This window comes from Copadichromis virginalis, linkage group LG13 (assembly GCF_057382275.1).
Source record: "Copadichromis virginalis isolate Kocher_CV1m ecotype Utaka linkage group LG13, C_Virginalis_male_GT1.1, whole genome shotgun sequence".
Taxonomy (NCBI): Eukaryota; Metazoa; Chordata; class Actinopteri; order Cichliformes; family Cichlidae; genus Copadichromis; species Copadichromis virginalis.
In genome coordinates, this window is record NC_140630.1 from 14,359,653 (window position 1) to 14,377,626 (window position 17,974).

At 45.2% G+C, this 17,974-nt stretch overlaps 1 protein-coding gene across 2 annotated transcripts in view; it reads right to left on the reverse strand.

The window, feature by feature from the left end:
- The window catches only part of adam12b (ADAM metallopeptidase domain 12b), a 100,242-nt gene that overhangs the window by 18,811 nt on the left and 63,457 nt on the right, over positions 1–17,974 (reverse strand). For both annotated transcript variants that reach the window (XM_085477462.1, XM_085477461.1), the window contains exons 12-16: positions 12,918–13,095; positions 3,519–3,608; positions 913–1,108; positions 680–788; positions 36–234 (exon numbers count right to left, since the gene is read on the reverse strand). In XM_085477462.1, the coding sequence (XP_085333588.1) occupies positions 36–234; positions 680–788; positions 913–1,108; positions 3,519–3,608; positions 12,918–13,095 (772 nt within the window). The remainder of the gene's footprint in view (positions 1–35; positions 235–679; positions 789–912; positions 1,109–3,518; positions 3,609–12,917; positions 13,096–17,974) is intronic.

The following is a 17,974-nucleotide window of genomic DNA, read 5'->3' on the forward strand; positions in this document are numbered from 1 at the left end:
TTGAATTGAAGGCCTTTATATTACTGATCACTCACCATGTTGTCTCCACACTTTGTGCCAGCCAGCACCAGTCCAGGGTCAGGCATGTCATCGCCCAGGTAAACATGTGTTCCTCGACACAGAATACGTCCTCCTTCTTGCAGAGGGATGTTAGTTTCAATGGAAACGGCATTTGTTCCGATCACTGGGCGGTTGGCTCCACCCTGGCACTGGATTTTACCACACTTTGCATCACTGCATGGAGCACATACACATACAGAAACACACACACATAGTACAACTTAAAAAAAAAAGCCATAATGCTGCTCTGTCAATCACAGTGGAAGATCAGTAACTGCAGAGGAGGATGAGAGAGTGCTGAAGGGGCCTGCAGTGATTCAGTCCTCCGGTCATCAAAGCAATTACATCAATTAACAAAAAGCTTGATTACAGAATTTACCAGAAGGGAGAAGATCTTAAGAACAATTAGCTGACAAAAATAGAATAAATTGATTCATGAATACTTTCTTAATTAGCTGCTATCTTTCTGAAATTACATTATTCAGCCATGCAAACTTTAGATTGAAGATCACGTCACAGCATAATGATGATTGCCAATGACACTACGTGAGCTAATTAGCTTTGTTTTCCACAGTAATTTCTCTTTACCTTTACCACATCAGTGCAGCCGCAGCATTACCTTGCATCACATTTGGCAAAGGAGCCTTTGGAGTCCTTCCCGCAGTTCCCGTAAGGATCGCCTGCAGAGTTGACTCTCTCAAAGCAGATCCCAGGGGCGGGCTTTGCTCCTTTGTACAGAGACAAACAAGAAACCACCCCCCACAATGTAATCATGAAAATGAAACAATGTTTTACCTTAGAAAAGCAAAGATTATGCATAAATTTGCAGGTGGCAAGCATCCACTGATTTACCTGCTCCCCACAGAGTGATGCATTGCTGCTCGTGAGTCTGGCAGATGCCATTGTAGCAGTAGCCGTCAACGTTGTGGCAGGCATGTCCATCATGTAGATAAACGTTGGCTGGGCAGTGAGGGCTGGCACCAGTACAGAACTCTGGCAGGTCACATGAGTTACTGGTTTCCCGGCAAAGGGTGCCAGCAGGTTTGAGCTGTGAATATATAGAGTTCTGTACATTAGACCCCCTTTTACAGTAGATAAACACTGCCTCATTGAACAGCAGCTTTATTTAGCTCTTTTTTGCTTTTGGGCTTTGTAAATGTTCCGCATAGCTATGGAAGTGGTGGACAGGAGGGCATTTCAATCTATGAAGCTATGCCAGTCTGCATCAATAAAGGGTTTTAAAGGTGATATTTGCAGGTTAAGGCTTAATTAATGAAAGACGTGACCATAAACCTTGGCTTTTCTCTTGTGGATCTGCCAAACGCAAGATAATCTCTAAAAGGAATTTAAAGAAGATTTGAGGTCGACTCCAGTTTAATTTGTTTTTGCTCTCATCTATTGTGTTGCGAGTTTCTGTTTTGTGCTGTAATCAAAAGTTTTATCAAGTGTTGGAAATATTGGGATGATCACTGTTATTACTGGTTGAAAACATCAAAGCTTTTGGATGCTGAAATAAAACCAGTAAGATTGTTTAACAGTTTAAAAGTGTCTGGAAGGGCTTAAATCTGAAAATGAAATGAAAAACTACAAGGTCATATACATGCCCAAAAATAGCTTCTAATATAATACTGTGCAAGAGTCTCGATTAGCCCCTTATTTCTCTATATTTTACCAGGAAAATGGGAAATTGGTAAAACAATTTAAACATGGGAAAACATATATGAAAACTTAGGAAAGCTTTCTTGTAATATCTTCAAGTAGTCTTCAGGAATAGTTCTCCAGGTTTCTTGTAGGACATTCAAAGCTTTTCTTTGGATGCTATGTTCTGGGTCAGGATGATCCCACACTCCTCCAATAACGTTGAGGTCTAGGCTCTGGGGAGACCAATCTATGACTGATGGTGTTATTTTCCTTACCCAGGTATGCTTTTACTCCATTGGCCGTGTGTTTGAGATCATTATCATGCTGGCAGGTGAAGCCATTGCCAACCAAACACTTTCAAGATGGTGATGCATGGTGGTTCACAGTCTGACGGTACCTTTCTGTGCTAATTATTGCATCAATTTTAACAAGATCTCCAACACCACAACTAAAATGTGAAATGCAGTCCAAACCCTGACAGAGCCTCTCCTGACCTACTCCGTCCATACTGATGAGGAGTTAAACTAAAAATTTGGATCAAATTTGGATCTCTCAATGACTTTAGTTGCCTCTAATTTTCAGTCCAGTTCTTCTGTAATCTGGTCGACCTCAGCCTTTTCTCCATGTTTCTGTTCCTGAAGAATGGCTTCTTAACAGCCACTCTTTCACTGAGACCATTTCTAATGAGTCTTTTGGTGAACAGTAGATGGATCAACTGAAAGGCCAGAAGCATCTCTTGCGTTCTTGGTCAGGTCATTGACGAATCTGTTCCTATTTCTTAAAGACATGATTTTCAGATACTGTCCATTTGTTGGAGATTGATTTTTTTGGTCGTCACTTCTTTCGTCCTGCATTTGTTTATTTCAGGACATACTGCACACCATACGGAGGTATGCCAAGCTTTCAGGTAATAGCTCTCTGGGAAACACCTTGTTGGTGCAAAAATGCTATTTTATACCTGTCTGAGTTATCTTTGGCATTTGTGATTGATTTAAGTAAAGAAATAGGAGCACATTGGGTTTTTTGTGACAGGCTGCTGGTAACAAAGTGACTAAAGGTATTCGGTTAAGCTGTCTGTTATGTGCAGACACAACACTGATTCACCCTTTGGGTTGGTAAGTTTTTATGCTTGTAATAATTCATAGGTCAGTGTTAAACAACAACAAACAACAACAACCACCACAAACATTCCTCTGAAAGCAATTAGGTTAAAGGACTGAAAATAAGAGAAAAAGCAGCCGAGGTTTGACGAAAAACTTTGAAATACCTTTGGAAAGTAGCTCTAGATTATTTTACAGTACTGTACTTATGCAGCAAAAACAAAACATGAAGCTGTATCTTGTGAATAACACTTTGCAGTACTTATATCTTAAGATATATAATTCTACAAGGCCATCAATGGCTCTCTAAATGCAATCCTTCGAATACATTTTCAACAAGTACTTTTTTTGAAAAGAGAAGACCAAAGATAACATAAAATGATTTCCATGGCAAACAAAAACCATGAATATTTAAGACGAAGCAAATCTTAGGCTATCCAACTTGAACTTGAATTTAATTGAAGCCTTCCTATTGATGTAAGATATACAAATTTGGAATAAAATCACCCGAGATATGAAATTATACAAACAAGCAGACTCACACCAGTAATAACCTTCTGCCGAGAATTAAGAGTTTTAGAAAGTTTTTATAAAAAGTGAAGCTCTGAAAAGCTTTTACAGAATTGATTTGGCTCTTAGGAACGTATGAGTGCATGTAAATTAAAAACAGTTGAAGGACAAAGTGAAAAAGACCAAGAACTGCATGAAATCTCTTACTCTGCAGCCTTCACAGCACTGTCCGTGGGCACACACAGCATCTTCCTTCAGGGTGCATGTGGTGGCATTGCAGCACGGGTTCATGCATTCCTGGAGGAAAAGAAAACAAAATAGTTAACAACATGCGGACCTGATCACTTCCCTGAAGATCCACTGCTGGCTGCTCCCTGTCAGATAAAGACTTCCAGGTCAGGGGAGATGTCCGGAGATTCCTACCCTGACCTGCAGACCCTCGAAGGGACACATATAAACTCAGGCTCATATGTTTTGGATTTGGCAAATTCTTTAGACATTTAGAGTAGTGAAAAAAAAGGGAAAAAAAAGGAAAGGAACATGTTTAATGCAATACGCCCCCTCAAAAAAACAGAAGACAAGCAAGAGATAGAAATCAGATGAAGCTCTTAAGAGGGCGTGTGTTAAAACCTCCACTGAGATTTGATGCAGATAACAGAAACGTGTTTCGGAGTTGACTATTAGGGCATCGTGGCCAGAAGCAGAAACGGGATTTGAAGATTGTAGACACTTTACCACAATGACAAGATCAGCTTGCAGAAAATGAGCCGATAGAGCATGTGTCAGGATGAGCTGGATGGGGAGTAACGCCGTAACAAAAATCCCCAGTGAGGCGTTTATCTGTCGATGTTTATCTTTTATTGAATCCCAAAACACATCAGCTTTGTGCAAGCAGTGCTAGAAAGCACACTATTTCACAAAAACAGACAACATAGCTGTTTAGCCTGTGGGGCCCTAAGGTAATGACAAGATGTGTTGAAGGTGGAGGCAGGCGAGTTGTTGGATGTCTAATTTTCAGTGTATGTGAGGTTTTATGATTATGGCTGTTTACCTCTTGGCTCTGATGTAGGCCTTTTTTTTTTAAGAGGGAAGAAGAAAGTTGCTTTCATCTCTTGAACTAAGTGGGTCGGCAGATCTAACAAGCACAAGCCCGTGTGCTGACATCATGGAGGTTACAAAGAGGTAAACTGGCAGAGATGGAACTACCGAATGGAAAATTTATGGTTAGTTTGTTGGTGGTCAAACATAACGACTTCACCGAAATACAATCTGCTGCCATCTAAATGATGGAGAACACAGTAATAACAGCACTAATCGAACAAACGCAATGTTGAGTCAGTCGAAGTTCAGCGAGTTGAAAACAGAAAAAAAAGAAGTCATTTAATTGGAAAAAGCATCAACTCGAAGACTGTCCTGGCGATTACATCGTGTCAACTTCAGTAAAAACTATTTGAACTTTTCTGCTTAACATGTCAGTATTTTAAGCTTATTAGCCTAATGGCTCTATATTTGGATCTCTAGAGTAAACAGAGCTTGCGAAAAACAAGGTATAAAGTCCACTAGGCAATAAATGTCATTTAAATCTACCAGATTACAGATTGTTATCAACAATTCATATCTCATTTTATAGCTGCAGTTGGTAAATGTTAATTAAGCTGCCACAAAACTCTACGCTGCTTCTGGCTTTTCAGACAACTAAAGGTCAAAACTCACCTGAATGTTTGAATTTAAGCTGAAATTCTAATTATTTGCAAATGTAACGGCAAAACATATAAGCTTATGCATAAGTTCCGTAACAAAAAGAAAAAAACAAAAACAAAACATCTGTATTGACTCGTCTGTCACGGTCCTGGGTCTCCTGACCCAGCGTTTTTAGTTCTTTGTGATTTTCGTATTATTGTACTTGTGTGTGATTTTATTTTATGGCTTCTAGTTTTGATCCCTTGCCCTTCATGTCTCCCTGTGTGCCCCTCTGTGTATCTGTGAGCCCTCGTCTCTCCTTATGTTTTATTCCATGCTTCCCCTGCCCATTATGTCTAAGTTCTCCCCGTGCTCTCTCTTCCCCCTGTGTGCCCTCTATGTATTTATGAGCCCTCGTCCCCTTTCGTGTTTATTCCGTGTCTCCCCTGCCCGTTACGTTGGTGTTCTACTCGTGCTCTCTCTCCTCTGTACTTCCTGTTTCACCTCTCCCGTCAGTGTTCAGTTCACCCCGCCCTGTCTCGTTATGATTATCAGTGTCACCTGTGTTCCCCGTGTGTTCCCACTCCCCTCGTTAACCCTCTGTGTATTTCTGTCTGCGTCTCCCTCTGTTCAGCGTGACGTCGTCCCTCATGCTGCGTGGATTTCCCTGTGTCTCTCTCTCCGAGTGTTAGTTTACTTTTCCCAGTTTAGTTTTGCATTTCCTATGTTCTGCCTCTTCGGCAATAAAGCTGCCTTTTGAGTTCATCCCCGTGTGTGTGAGTTTTGCATTTTGGGTCCTCCTCCTGCCTGCCACACAGCGTTTCATGACAGTACGACGTCACCAGACATGGACCCAGCAGGCTCCTCCCGGGAAAGCGATTTGGCCCGCATCTTCGGCCTGTGGGAGCGAGTTTCCCACGCCTCGGACATTAAAGCCATGTCCATTGGGATAAACGCCATCGAGGCTATTCTCAAAGGGAATCCCCATCTCCACGAGCTCTCAGGATTTTCGGGCCTACTGTCCAACCTGCAGAAAGCCAAGGAGACAGTACAAATTCGCGAGCTCGTCGTACCGCAACAGCGACCGCCACAATCAGGAAACGTTTCCACGCTGCTGCCACTGGACTCCTCTCCATCCACCCCCCACTCTGACTGTCACTCACCCGCTGCTTTTCTCGCAGCAATGTGGTCGGAGGATGAGGAGCCGGCCGCGATCTCTCCGTCGTTGCCGGTTTCCTCCATCACCGCACCTCCGGCTTCCCGAAGAAAACGGCATTCACGCCGCCGACGCGCCACCCCACAGCCGGACATTCGGCCTTCTAATTCACCTGCTGTGGTGAGTGAGAACTCTGTGTCTTTTCCAGACATTATGACTGTTCATTCAGGGGCTGTGTTTTGTGTGGCGGAAGTCAAAGCGAGCTGCTTAGCTCCCTCGCCGCCACCCGCAGCTCAGTTAGCTCCCTCGCCGCCACCCGCAGCTCAGTTAGCTCCCTCGCCGCCACCCGCAGCTCAGTTAGCTCCCTCGCCGCCACCCGCAGCTCAGTTAGCTCCCTCGCCGCCACCCGCAGCTCAGCCATTAACTCCACCACAAGCTCCATTTTCATCTCTACCATCGCTTCAGTCATCAGTTCGGTCTGCCACTCAGTCGCCCTTAGCTCCATCATCCACACTACCACCTGTTTCTCTTCCACCACAACCGTCACTACACCCAGCCACTCAGGCTGCTACTCAGTCAGTCATTCAACCCATAGCCCTGCCGTTAATATGCTCTGTAGCTGAGCCACTAGCCGCCCGACCCACAGCCACTTCAGCCACTCCTTCACCCGTTACACCTCCACTACAACCATCACTGCAGTCTCCAGTGTCCCCAGTGCAGTCTCCAGTGTCCCCAGTGCAGTCTCCAGTGTCCCCAGTGCAGTCTCCAGTGTCCCCAGTGCAGTCTCCTGCAGCCCTGCTGTCCCCAGTGCAGCCTCCTTTAGCACAGTCACCCACTCAACCACCAGCACCACAACCGTCACTACCTCTAGTTCATTCCCCTGTGAAGTCATTAACTCCACCACCTACTCCACTCTCACCACCACCGTTACTACAGACATCAGTTCAGTCCCCTGTGCAGTCATTTACTTCTCCACCGTTAGCAGCTCAGGTCCCCGTGTGTCCAGCAGCTCAGGTCCCCGTGTGTCCAGCAGCTCAGGTCCCCGTGTGTCCGGCAGCTCAGCTCGCACCTGAACCTTTGGCCCAGTTCCCCATAGCAGTGCGGTTTTCTAGCCAGCTTAACATTGAGCCCGGGGTCCCAATCCTCTCTGGCTCTACTTCAGCTCCTGCTGGAAGCTCGGATGAGCTCATCCAGGACTCCGCGGCTCCCACGCCGCCATCTACCTCGTCCGCTGGGGGTTCCAGTGAGCCCGGCCAGCACCTCCCTGTCTCCGCTGGAGGGTCCGAGAGGCCCGTTCAGCCTCCTGTCTCCGCTGGAGGGTCCGAGAGGCCCGTTCAGCCTCCTGTCTCCGCTGGAGGGTCCGAGAGGCCCGTTCAGCCTCCTGTCTCCGCTGGAGGGTCCGAGGGGCCCGTTCAGCCTCCTGTCTCCGCTGGAGGGTCCGAGGGGCCCGTTCAGCCTCCTGTCTCCGCTGGAGGGTCCGAGGGGCCCGTTCAGCCTCCTGTCTCCGCTGGAGGGTCCGAGGGGCCCGTTCAGCCTCCTGTCTTCGCTGGAGGGTCCGAGGGGCCCGTTCAGCCTCCTGTCTCCGCTGGAGGGTCCGAGGGGCCCGTTCAGCCTCACGCCGCATCAGCTGGAGGGCCCGAGGAGCCTGTCCAGCCGCCAATCTGCGACCGCCCCGTCATCGCCTGGCCCGGCCTCAGCCTCTGCAACCTCGCCTGGCCCGGCCTCGGCCTCTGCAACCTCGCCTGGCCCGGCCTCGGCCTCTGCAACCTCGCCTGGCCCGGCCTCGGCCTCTGCAACCTCGCCTGGCCCGGCCTCGGCCTCTGCAACCTCGCCTGGCCCGGCCTCAGCCTCTGCAACCTCGCCTGGCCCGGCCTCAGCCTCTGCAACCTCGCCTGGCCCGGCCTCCGAGTCTTCGTCTGCTGCAGCCTCTTCAGAGCCTTCGTCTGCCGCAGCCTCCTCTTCAGAGCCTTCGTCTGCCGCAGCCTCCTCTTCAGAGCCTTCGTCTGCCGCAGCCTCCTCTTCAGAGCCTTCGTCTGCCGCAGCCTCCTCTTCAGAGCCTTCGTCTGCCGCAGCCTCCTCTTCAGAGCCTTCGTCTGCCGCAGCCTCCTCTTCAGAGCCTTCGTCTGCCGCAGCCTCCTCTTCAGAGCCTTCGTCTGCCGCAGCCTCCTCTTCAGAGCCTTCGTCTGCCGCAGCCTCCTCTTCAGAGCCTTCGTCTGCCGCAGCCTCCTCATCGGCTGCTTCGTCTGGTCCAGCATCCTCATCGGCTGCCTCGTCTGGTCCAGCATCCTCATCGGCTGCCTCGTCTGGTCCAGCATCCTCATCGGCTGCCTCGTCTGGCCCTGCGCCCACCGGGCCATGGCCGGCACGCCTGGGACTGGAGGGCCGCCGCTGCCTTCCGCGCGGTCGGCCTCCTGAACTGCTCCGTCGTCTCCTTCGCCGCCGCCGCTGCCTTCCGCGCGGTCGGCCTCCTGAACTGCTCCGTCGTCTCCTTCGCCGCCGCCGTTGCCTTGCGCACGGCCGGCCTCCTGAACTGTTTCCGCGTCGCCGCCGTTGCCTTGCGCACGGTCGGCCTCCTGAACTGTTTCCGCGTCTCCGCCGTTGCCTTCCGCACGGTCGGCCCCCTGAACTGCTCTGTGTTTTGGGTTGTTTTCTTGGGCTCCGGTGTTTTCTGTGCTCTTTGTTTTCTGTTCCGAGCCCTCCGTCCTGGGCCCCCGCCGCCCGCCCTGGGTTGTTTTCTGTTTGGTTTTGTTTTTCTGTGTTTGGGCTGTCTGGAGCCAGCCCTTGAGGGGGGGGTACTGTCACGGTCCTGGGTCTCCTGACCCAGCGTTTTTAGTTCTTTGTGATTTTCGTATTATTGTACTTGTGTGTGATTTTATTTTATGGCTTCTAGTTTTGATCCCTTGCCCTTCATGTCTCCCTGTGTGCCCCTCTGTGTATCTGTGAGCCCTCGTCTCTCCTTATGTTTTATTCCATGCTTCCCCTGCCCATTATGTCTAAGTTCTCCCCGTGCTCTCTCTTCCCCCTGTGTGCCCTCTATGTATTTATGAGCCCTCGTCCCCTTTCGTGTTTATTCCGTGTCTCCCCTGCCCGTTACGTTGGTGTTCTACTCGTGCTCTCTCTCCTCTGTACTTCCTGTTTCACCTCTCCCGTCAGTGTTCAGTTCACCCCGCCCTGTCTCGTTATGATTATCAGTGTCACCTGTGTTCCCCGTGTGTTCCCACTCCCCTCGTTAACCCTCTGTGTATTTCTGTCTGCGTCTCCCTCTGTTCAGCGTGACGTCGTCCCTCATGCTGCGTGGATTTCCCTGTGTCTCTCTCTCCGAGTGTTAGTTTACTTTTCCCAGTTTAGTTTTGCATTTCCTATGTTCTGCCTCTTCGGCAATAAAGCTGCCTTTTGAGTTCATCCCCGTGTGTGTGAGTTTTGCATTTTGGGTCCTCCTCCTGCCTGCCACACAGCGTTTCATGACATCGTCAGCCTTGATTGCTGGGAATTTGGTCTGCCAGTCTATTCTTTGCATCACTCCAGCCTTCCCACGCAGTCAAACTAAATTCTGTCGTCATCACTCTGGTCCAACCGTTTATTTCCTGTCTTGAGCCTTGTAAGCCTCCACCTCATCTCCAACTGCATCAAGTCTGCCACCACCAGCTTCTGGACTCTAGGGGTTCCTATCCCAATCGTGTAGGATGATCAGAGTTTAACTGCCAAACAGTTCACTACTCAAACTCTGCCCTTCAATAAATCACTCTGTCCAAATGATCTGTCCTTACTGAAATCCACACTGCTCAAAAAAATTAAAGGATCCCTTTTTAATCAGAGTATAGCATTCAGTCAGTTAAACGTCTGGGATATTGATCTGTTGAGTTAAGTAGCAGAGGGGGTTATTAATCAATTTCAGCAGCTTTGGTGTTAATGAAATTACCACAGGTTGATTTTTTTTAAGCTAATTTTGGATTTGCATTTGTCACCGCTGGTAACATGAGGATGGCACAGTAATGGTTCGATAAAATTATTAATCCCTCGAGTGGGTTCCTCCGGGAAATTTAGTAATGTGTCATTACTAGAAAGTTTGCTGTGTCTCTAACAGAGTCTCACGATCATGGAGGAGGCAATTACTCTAGGGGAGCTAGACAGGGCCGTAGAAAGTCTGTAACTCACGAGCAGCTCCTCCGTGAAAGGAGGAAGAGGAAAAGCATTGCCGCAGTTCTACAAAATGACCTGCTGCAGGCAATTGTTGTGAGTGTTTCTGATCAAAAAATCTGAAACAAACTTCATGAAGGTGGACTGAGGGCTTCATGTCCTTTAGTGGGTCATGTGCTCACTGCCTAGCAGCATGGAGCCTTACTGACATTTGCCACAGAATCCCAGAATTGGTAGGTCCACCACTGTTGTCCTTTTCACAGATAAGAGCAGGCTTACTATCAGCACCTCCGACAGAGGTGAAAAGGTCTGGAGAAGCCGTGGAGAGCGTTATGCTGCCATCATTTAGCAAGACTGGTTTGGTGGTGGGTCAGTGACTTTCTGGGGAGGCACACCCACGGAGGGATCCACAGATTTCTATAAGCATTTTAATAAAGTTATAAAAGTACATAACGGGCATCAAGGTTGCGGAACAGTTAGCACCACCGCCTCACAACAGGAAGGCTAGCGAGGGGATCATGTCTACGTTGAGTTTGCATGACCTCTCTGTGCCGGTCTTCTCTCCAGTTACTCTGGCATCCTCCCAGAGTCCAAAGTCATGCATGTTAGCTTAATTGGATGTAGATGTGAATGTGACCTGTACATGTACCCTCTCTCTTAAACTAAGTAAGTAATTTTTTTTGTAAAGTGCCTTTCACAGAGAGGCAGTCACAAGGTAAATTAAAGTAGACTAAAATACATAAAAACCACAATAAAATACAGTAGAGTACAGTAAAGTGCCACTGACAGCAAAACAAGAATAAATTAAAGTGCAGAATAAAAGAAAAACAAGTTTGAAACTGCTTTTTAAATTAGTTATTTGTAGTAGGAGACTGTTTTCAAGTCTTGATGTCACAGACTGAAAGGCACCGCCCCCTCAATTTCTGATTTTATGCGAGGAACAGCAAAAAAAATTCTGAGCCTGCGTTCAGCGCTGGGATCAACAGTCTGGAGCCTGTCCAGTTAATGCTCTTTATCCGAGTACAAGAATTTTAAATTTACGGATCCTAAATGCTACTGGGAGTAATGTGAGCTTGCTTATTAGAACATGTTAGCAGTCTGGCAACGGCATTTCGTACAGCTTGAACATGTGAAAGAGATTGTTTATCTAAGCTGGACTAACTCATAAATCATTTTCTCCAGTTAAGCCGAGGAGAGCATCGTCACAATTTATAAGGGAATTCCTTAAGTGAAAGAAACACGAATGAAATGCAGATTTTACACGGAAGTCGAAGCCCAGAGAGGAATCAAATATTACGCTAAGATTTTGCAGCAAAAGGAAGCAAGTGTTTTTTTAGGATATAACTTGGAAGAGGCTATAATCACGGTGTCAGTCTGATTGGAGTTTAAAACAAGCTAATTGTTGGAGAGCCATATTAAAGGCTGGGGTAGACTCCAGCGCTCATGCAATCCTGAATTTGATTAACAGTTCAGAAATGGATGACTGAGAAGTACATCATTAGATATGGGGCAATAATATGTGCAGGATGTAGATACGATAGTTCATTTATAAGAAAAGTGACAAGCATTTAGTGGCTCCAGCTTCTCAAGATGACTTTCTGCACTGTACAAAGATAATTAATGGACTTAGCAAATGCCTCTGAAGGGCATTTGTCACTATTTTCATTGTATATTGAGCAGGAATTTCAAGTGATATATTCCTCACTATATTTCCTGTGATTTCCAAGCAGCTGGGTTGGCTACAACAGAGTGTTACCTGCTTCCCACATGCGATTTTCACTTCCCTTCACAGGGTAGTGTATCCTGCTGTGCACACGAGAAAGAAACAATGTGTGCACGGATGCGTGCATCAGACTTTAGCTGGTACAGCCAAAGAAAATGTGTTTCAGCCTCGACCTGATTTGTTTGTTTCCTTTGTCACACTGTTATACAGTGGTTTGATTAATGGGCCTTCAGCGGGGATATGGCATCAGCCGAGCGGCCTGTCAGAGCCTCGCTCCACACATGTGGGAAATCAAGAGAAGGTGTGATGTAAATAAAACACTTACACGGGAAGCCTTGGGTGGCTTGCTGGTTTTTGGGTTGGTATTTTTTTTCCAGCTTACTAGATTTCTCTGCTTTTAAGTCATAAAAACACATTTCAGGGTCAAGAGAAAGTTTAACTTGGAAGTTTGTTGTGGTTTGTTTTAGGGGTCTGAGTGCGTGGCTGAGACTTTCAGTGGTTCTGGATGATTGCTTATAGGACAGTAACATTGTTTCCATAAAGCACAGTTTGCAAGGGAAATGTCAAGTAAGACAAGTGCACAAAAGTTGTTTTGTTTTTTTTGCATTATTCATTCACAACCAGTCATTTCTTACATTTGGGAATAAACATATTGATTTGAAGACATGGTTTACTATAAGCAGAGAATATTTTGGGAGGTTTTTGGGCATCTTGGAGAAAGGGATACTCTTTTATTTGTCTGAATTCCGATTCTCCAAACTCACCAAGGGGAAGATTGACTGAAAACATTTGCTTTCTATGCACTTTCACATTTAGCTTTACATGCCCTGTTCAGTGGTAACCACACAGGTGGAGATTGATCCACTCCAATGGTGCAGGTGTGGTTGAATGCCTTTTGTGTTGACCTTACCTCTGGCTCCCCGCAGTCACACTCTTCTCCCTCCTCCACATAGCCATTGCCGCATTTTTGGCCTCCGTAAAGCACCTTGACCTCGGGCATGTTGTACAAACACATTCCCACGCCTTTCTCCAGACTGGCGGCAAGGTCCTTCTTACTGCATGTGCTGAACACGGTTGGAAAGGGATACCTGCAACAAGAATGTAGGAACAAGGCTGAACAAAATGAAAGAATGGAGAGCATTAATACAAATTCCACAAAGATAAAACTCCTTGATGTGTGCCTTTAACAAAAAATATGTCAAGAAAAGTGAACTCAATCACTCTGCCTTCACTGCAGCCTTTGTTCAATCTGCTCACTCGAGAGGTCTTTTCACACAAATTTAATGGTCTACTGGCATTATATGAACTCCATCTCGATGGATTTTCTATCCTACATGATACATAAATGGTCCTTGATATGTCCAATATAAACATTTTCTCTGGCAGCTACATTTTCAAGAGTCATATCCTGGTTAGAGAGGGACAATTTAAGCAACTGATTGGATGGAAGAGGTGTGGTGTGCTGGGATGTGGATGATTTGTGTCTGAGCATGTGTGCATGTGAAACCTTTATGAAATACCAAGCCCGAAACCATATCATTTCTACCGCATTAATTTCATTCCCTAGTATCACTTACCTGAAGTGCTGACTAACGTCTAATTTAGCGAGGAAAGAAATGGAATTTCTTATAGAAAGGAAGAAAGTGTTATGACTTTAAAGATGAAACTGCGTGATATGCCAATAACAGCTGTGAAGCCCGGGGAAACGGCCCCTCCTGTTGGAGTGAGTTCCTGCGACTCCACAAACCAAAGAGATAAATAGGGCATTGAAGGAGGTGAGGGACTGACACTGAAAAAAAAGAAAATAAATAAAATGCAGAAAAGTAGGACAGAGGAAAGGATTCGTGCACAGTGTTGCCAGAAACAGACCAAAGGAGAGTGGACAAATAGTGGAAAAAAACTAGAGGGAGATCAGGAATAAATAAATCGTGGACTAGAAGATAAAAATCTTGCTGTTTGGACAGGAGTGGGGACAGAGATTTGGTCACGAGTGGCAAAAAGCCTGCAAAGAGGCAGCAACCAACCATGAAGACGCAAAGAAAGTGACATAAAACATCTAAACAGATCCCAAATGGCTAAAAAGGAAAAAGGCAGGGAATGATTAAAACAGGACAAACCAGTTCAAAATGACCCTCAAGACTTGCAAAACAATAAAAAATAGACATTTTAATCATTTTATATGCCCTGTGTCAAGTTTGGACTCTCAGTTAAGGCTTGAATAGTAAACATGCTAACAGAATAAAACACAACCCAGAGGATATATTGCATTACAACCCAGCATACAATAGCAACATAACCGAGACTCCGGCTACATTCTTCATGCCAGCAAACAAACAGGAACAGCATCACAAAAACACTCAGAGAAAGGCAGGCTTTGGGGTGTAAAATGGATATCTCAGAGCTCACACAGCTCATCGAGGGACACACTCGAGCTTCAATAAAAAAAGAGGACGAGAGGAGGATATGGGGTGGCAGGGAGCGATGGCTAGCGGAGAGGATTGGCAGACGTGGCACGGAGAAAAGGAGCTGGCATTGGATGCTTGAAAAGCTTGACATCAGAAAGAAACATGTCACACACGTACTTATGCAGCGATAGACTGACTGGGGTCTTCAAACGCAACGGGGTGTGGAGGCTGTCTGCAAAGCTTGAGGCTTGACAGGGCAGATTTGTGAAAATTCAACATTACACAGAATATGTTTGTGGAGCCTGGCAGTGGACAGAGGTGGGGGGTAGGGATGTGTGATGCTTTGCCTTTGCCTAAGGGGGATTTGGCTGTTGCAACTGCATGGATATTTCACTGTTGTTAGCTGACTATAGTGAAGCTCCTCCTGAGGGGGCTTGAGATAAGGGTGGTGGCATTCAATGGAAATGGACTCTGCATATATATATATATATATATATATATATATATATATATATACACACACACATATATACATATATATATATATATATTTCTGAAGAACACAGAAAATCAGTCACTCCTGGGTGAAGATGCTGCTTCCACTACACTTACACTGTTCACCTTTGAATGTCGACTGCTTTCATTTCTGACACACCACAGGCCAATCAGCCTGTCTCTGTCCACCCTTGTCTGCTCACGTAAGCCACTTGTTAGAGTCTTTTTTACCACCATAAGGTACTCAGAAAACAAGCTCTGCTGTCCTGTGTGTGGATAACCATGCATGAAATCAAGGACAGACAGGCTATGCAGTTCAAACCACACAGCACAGTGCAGACCAAGCCCCCTGTAAATAGCACAGTCTGCTTCTGATAACAGAACGCAGGCTTGCTTCAGGAAAGGAGACGGAGTGTACATGAGGGGTAAGGAGAGCCTGTTCTCAATAAATTGGCATTAATGGAAAAAGCTGGGACAGTTGTCAGCAGCATTTCTTCATGGAGGAAAATACAGCTTCTCTGGATCAAATTAGACCCACATGGAAAGTATTAGAAAAACCCAGAAGATAAATGTAATGTCAAGAAAATAGGAGTGAGAACCAGCGTGTCTACAGCTATGCTTTGTCTGAGACAAAAGCTTGATCATTGATTATTCTCGTAACTGAAAACACACTTTATTATCCCTGAAGCCTAAAGCTTGTGTCTGCTATCATTACTAAAAACACTGATTAGCCCTCCCACTGGTTAAATAATAAAATAGAATAAAAACTACACAGTGAACGTGAGCTAGAAAGAGAGCCTAATGTAATCTTATTGATGGGGGTTAGAATAAGTAGAATGACATTTAAGCCATTTAAATGCAACTCTGTGCAAGATGCGCTCCGTCATTTATAAGCTTGACTATTTAAAGTAAAGGGCACCTCGAGCGGGCATAGTGGGAGCCAAGAAATTGCTCTAAATTATCTGCCTTTAAGTGATGTCTAACGTGGCCAATGATGTGTATCAGCAGGGCTTTGATAATTGAGCTGTGACGCTAATCTGTAGCTGACATTCCTCCAGGTAACAGCTGCCCACTCCATCCTGGCAACAGATGCAGTGTCAACCCGACAGGGTGCCCAAGGATGCTGTGAGAATATCTCTGTCACCCACGGCCCGATGCGGCTCTTTATGACAATGAACAGAAACAACAAAGTGGCATCCTGTCCAGACGCAGATGAGCACGAATGCACAATCAAAGACAGAATCTGTGGCGACGCCTCTCAAGTGTTTCTGTGCCTCTGGGTGAATGTCTGCGACTTTCAACCAGAGAACGGAAATTAATTTATGTGAACAGGAAAAGAAAACATTAAATTACTGTTCACTGGGTATGTGATGCAGGCAAGAAGCAGAGAAAATGTTTCAGTGCAGTGGCTCGCTCATGAACTTTATGTAAAACTCTTAAAAATGTGGTTTCAAATATATTATTTCTCTTCAGTGTTAAATAAACTACGCTACATAAGAAAAAATCTAAGATCAAGTTGAGAGGAAAAAAAAAACGTCCTTAGTGAAGTTTTTAAGGCTAAAATCTCTGCTGCACTTGCAATAAATTGTTTCTTCCTCTATATATTTTTTGTGCACCCTCACTGCTTCTGCAGCTCTGTGTAAGGAGCATAGTAAAAAAATACTTCAATAATAGGAAATCGAACCGAGTAAGGTCAACAGAAGCATGCAAGTAGTTTTCTGTAAACCTACTCTGGGAATGGCTCCAATGAGCAGATCTTAGTTTGCAACAGATCCACATCAAACGTATGCAGTATTACAGCTGAGACCACACGGCTGCTCCGCTGTCCAAGAAATTAGCCGAGCAGAGAGTGTAGGTTTCCCTGGACAATACTGGTTTAAAGCCCTGCACCCTCTCCAGGTGTAGTTTGCTGGGGTGGAACTAATTTGGCTGCTCATAAGAGTTATACAAAATCTAATTAGTCACATGCTTTCTGGCTGTCATTACTGTTTGAAAGGCAAATATGTCATTTGCAATGTGAATACCACACACTGTTAAAGATCCTAATCTCATCAGTGTTGTACAGCCTTATGAATCTTTGCTTCTGACTGAGGAAAATACATCTCACTGACGAGCAGTAGCAGTGTCATCATCAGTGAGAGGGATGAAAACATCTAGTATTTTTATTGTGGCAAAGCAGTTACGGTTAATCTAATAAAAATCTAATAACAACACGTATAATTTTCTGTCTCATGCCTCTTTTATTATAAGAGAGGATTTGTTTATTTCTCAACTTATAGCTTTTGATTTCAGAGCAGGTAGAAGGGTTAGAAATATGTCCCCCTGGTAATTTAGTGTCTTTAGTTGTTGCCTGAGCTTAATTGCTGTTTGTTCAGATCTAATCTATGGATAAAGGCATGCCTGGGGTAGCTTTGCAGACACACACCACTCTTGCTAGACCTCATCATGCTCTTCTACCTGACGTTTTGACACATTGGTGGTAGAATATGAGATTAGAAAAAATAGAAATAACACATATCCGTCTATCAGCACTCCAAAGACACTTACAGCAGCATCTTGTCTGTTCACAGCCTCGAGATTTGAATTCTAATTTTATCTTTTGCAATTTATTTAAAGTCCTCTGTTACAAGAGATTACTTTAAGATGAACATGAGGTGCAATCTGGGATCTTCAGGTAGGTCAGAGATGTCAAACTCATTTTCCATCATGGGCCACATACAGTTCACTTTGATCTTAAGTAGGCTGAGAAGTTTAACGTATAAAGACGTTTAACTACACATTAAATCCTAATTCATATAAGAATAAGAAATGCAGTTTCAACAGTGTATCTCAGTTTTTCTACATGCTAAAAATAAATCCACTTAACGTGTGCAGTGACGAGGAGCTGATTGAGGTTTTAATTCTGATGAGAACTTACTAAATGCTGCACCTGATCTGTTCGGTCGCTCTCCATATTGATCAAACTAGCTAAACCATCTAAAACATCAGCAATTACTTTGCTGTATACCAACATTTTTTGAATAGCAAGCTGGATGAATTTTCTTTTAGTAAAAAAATGTATTTCATT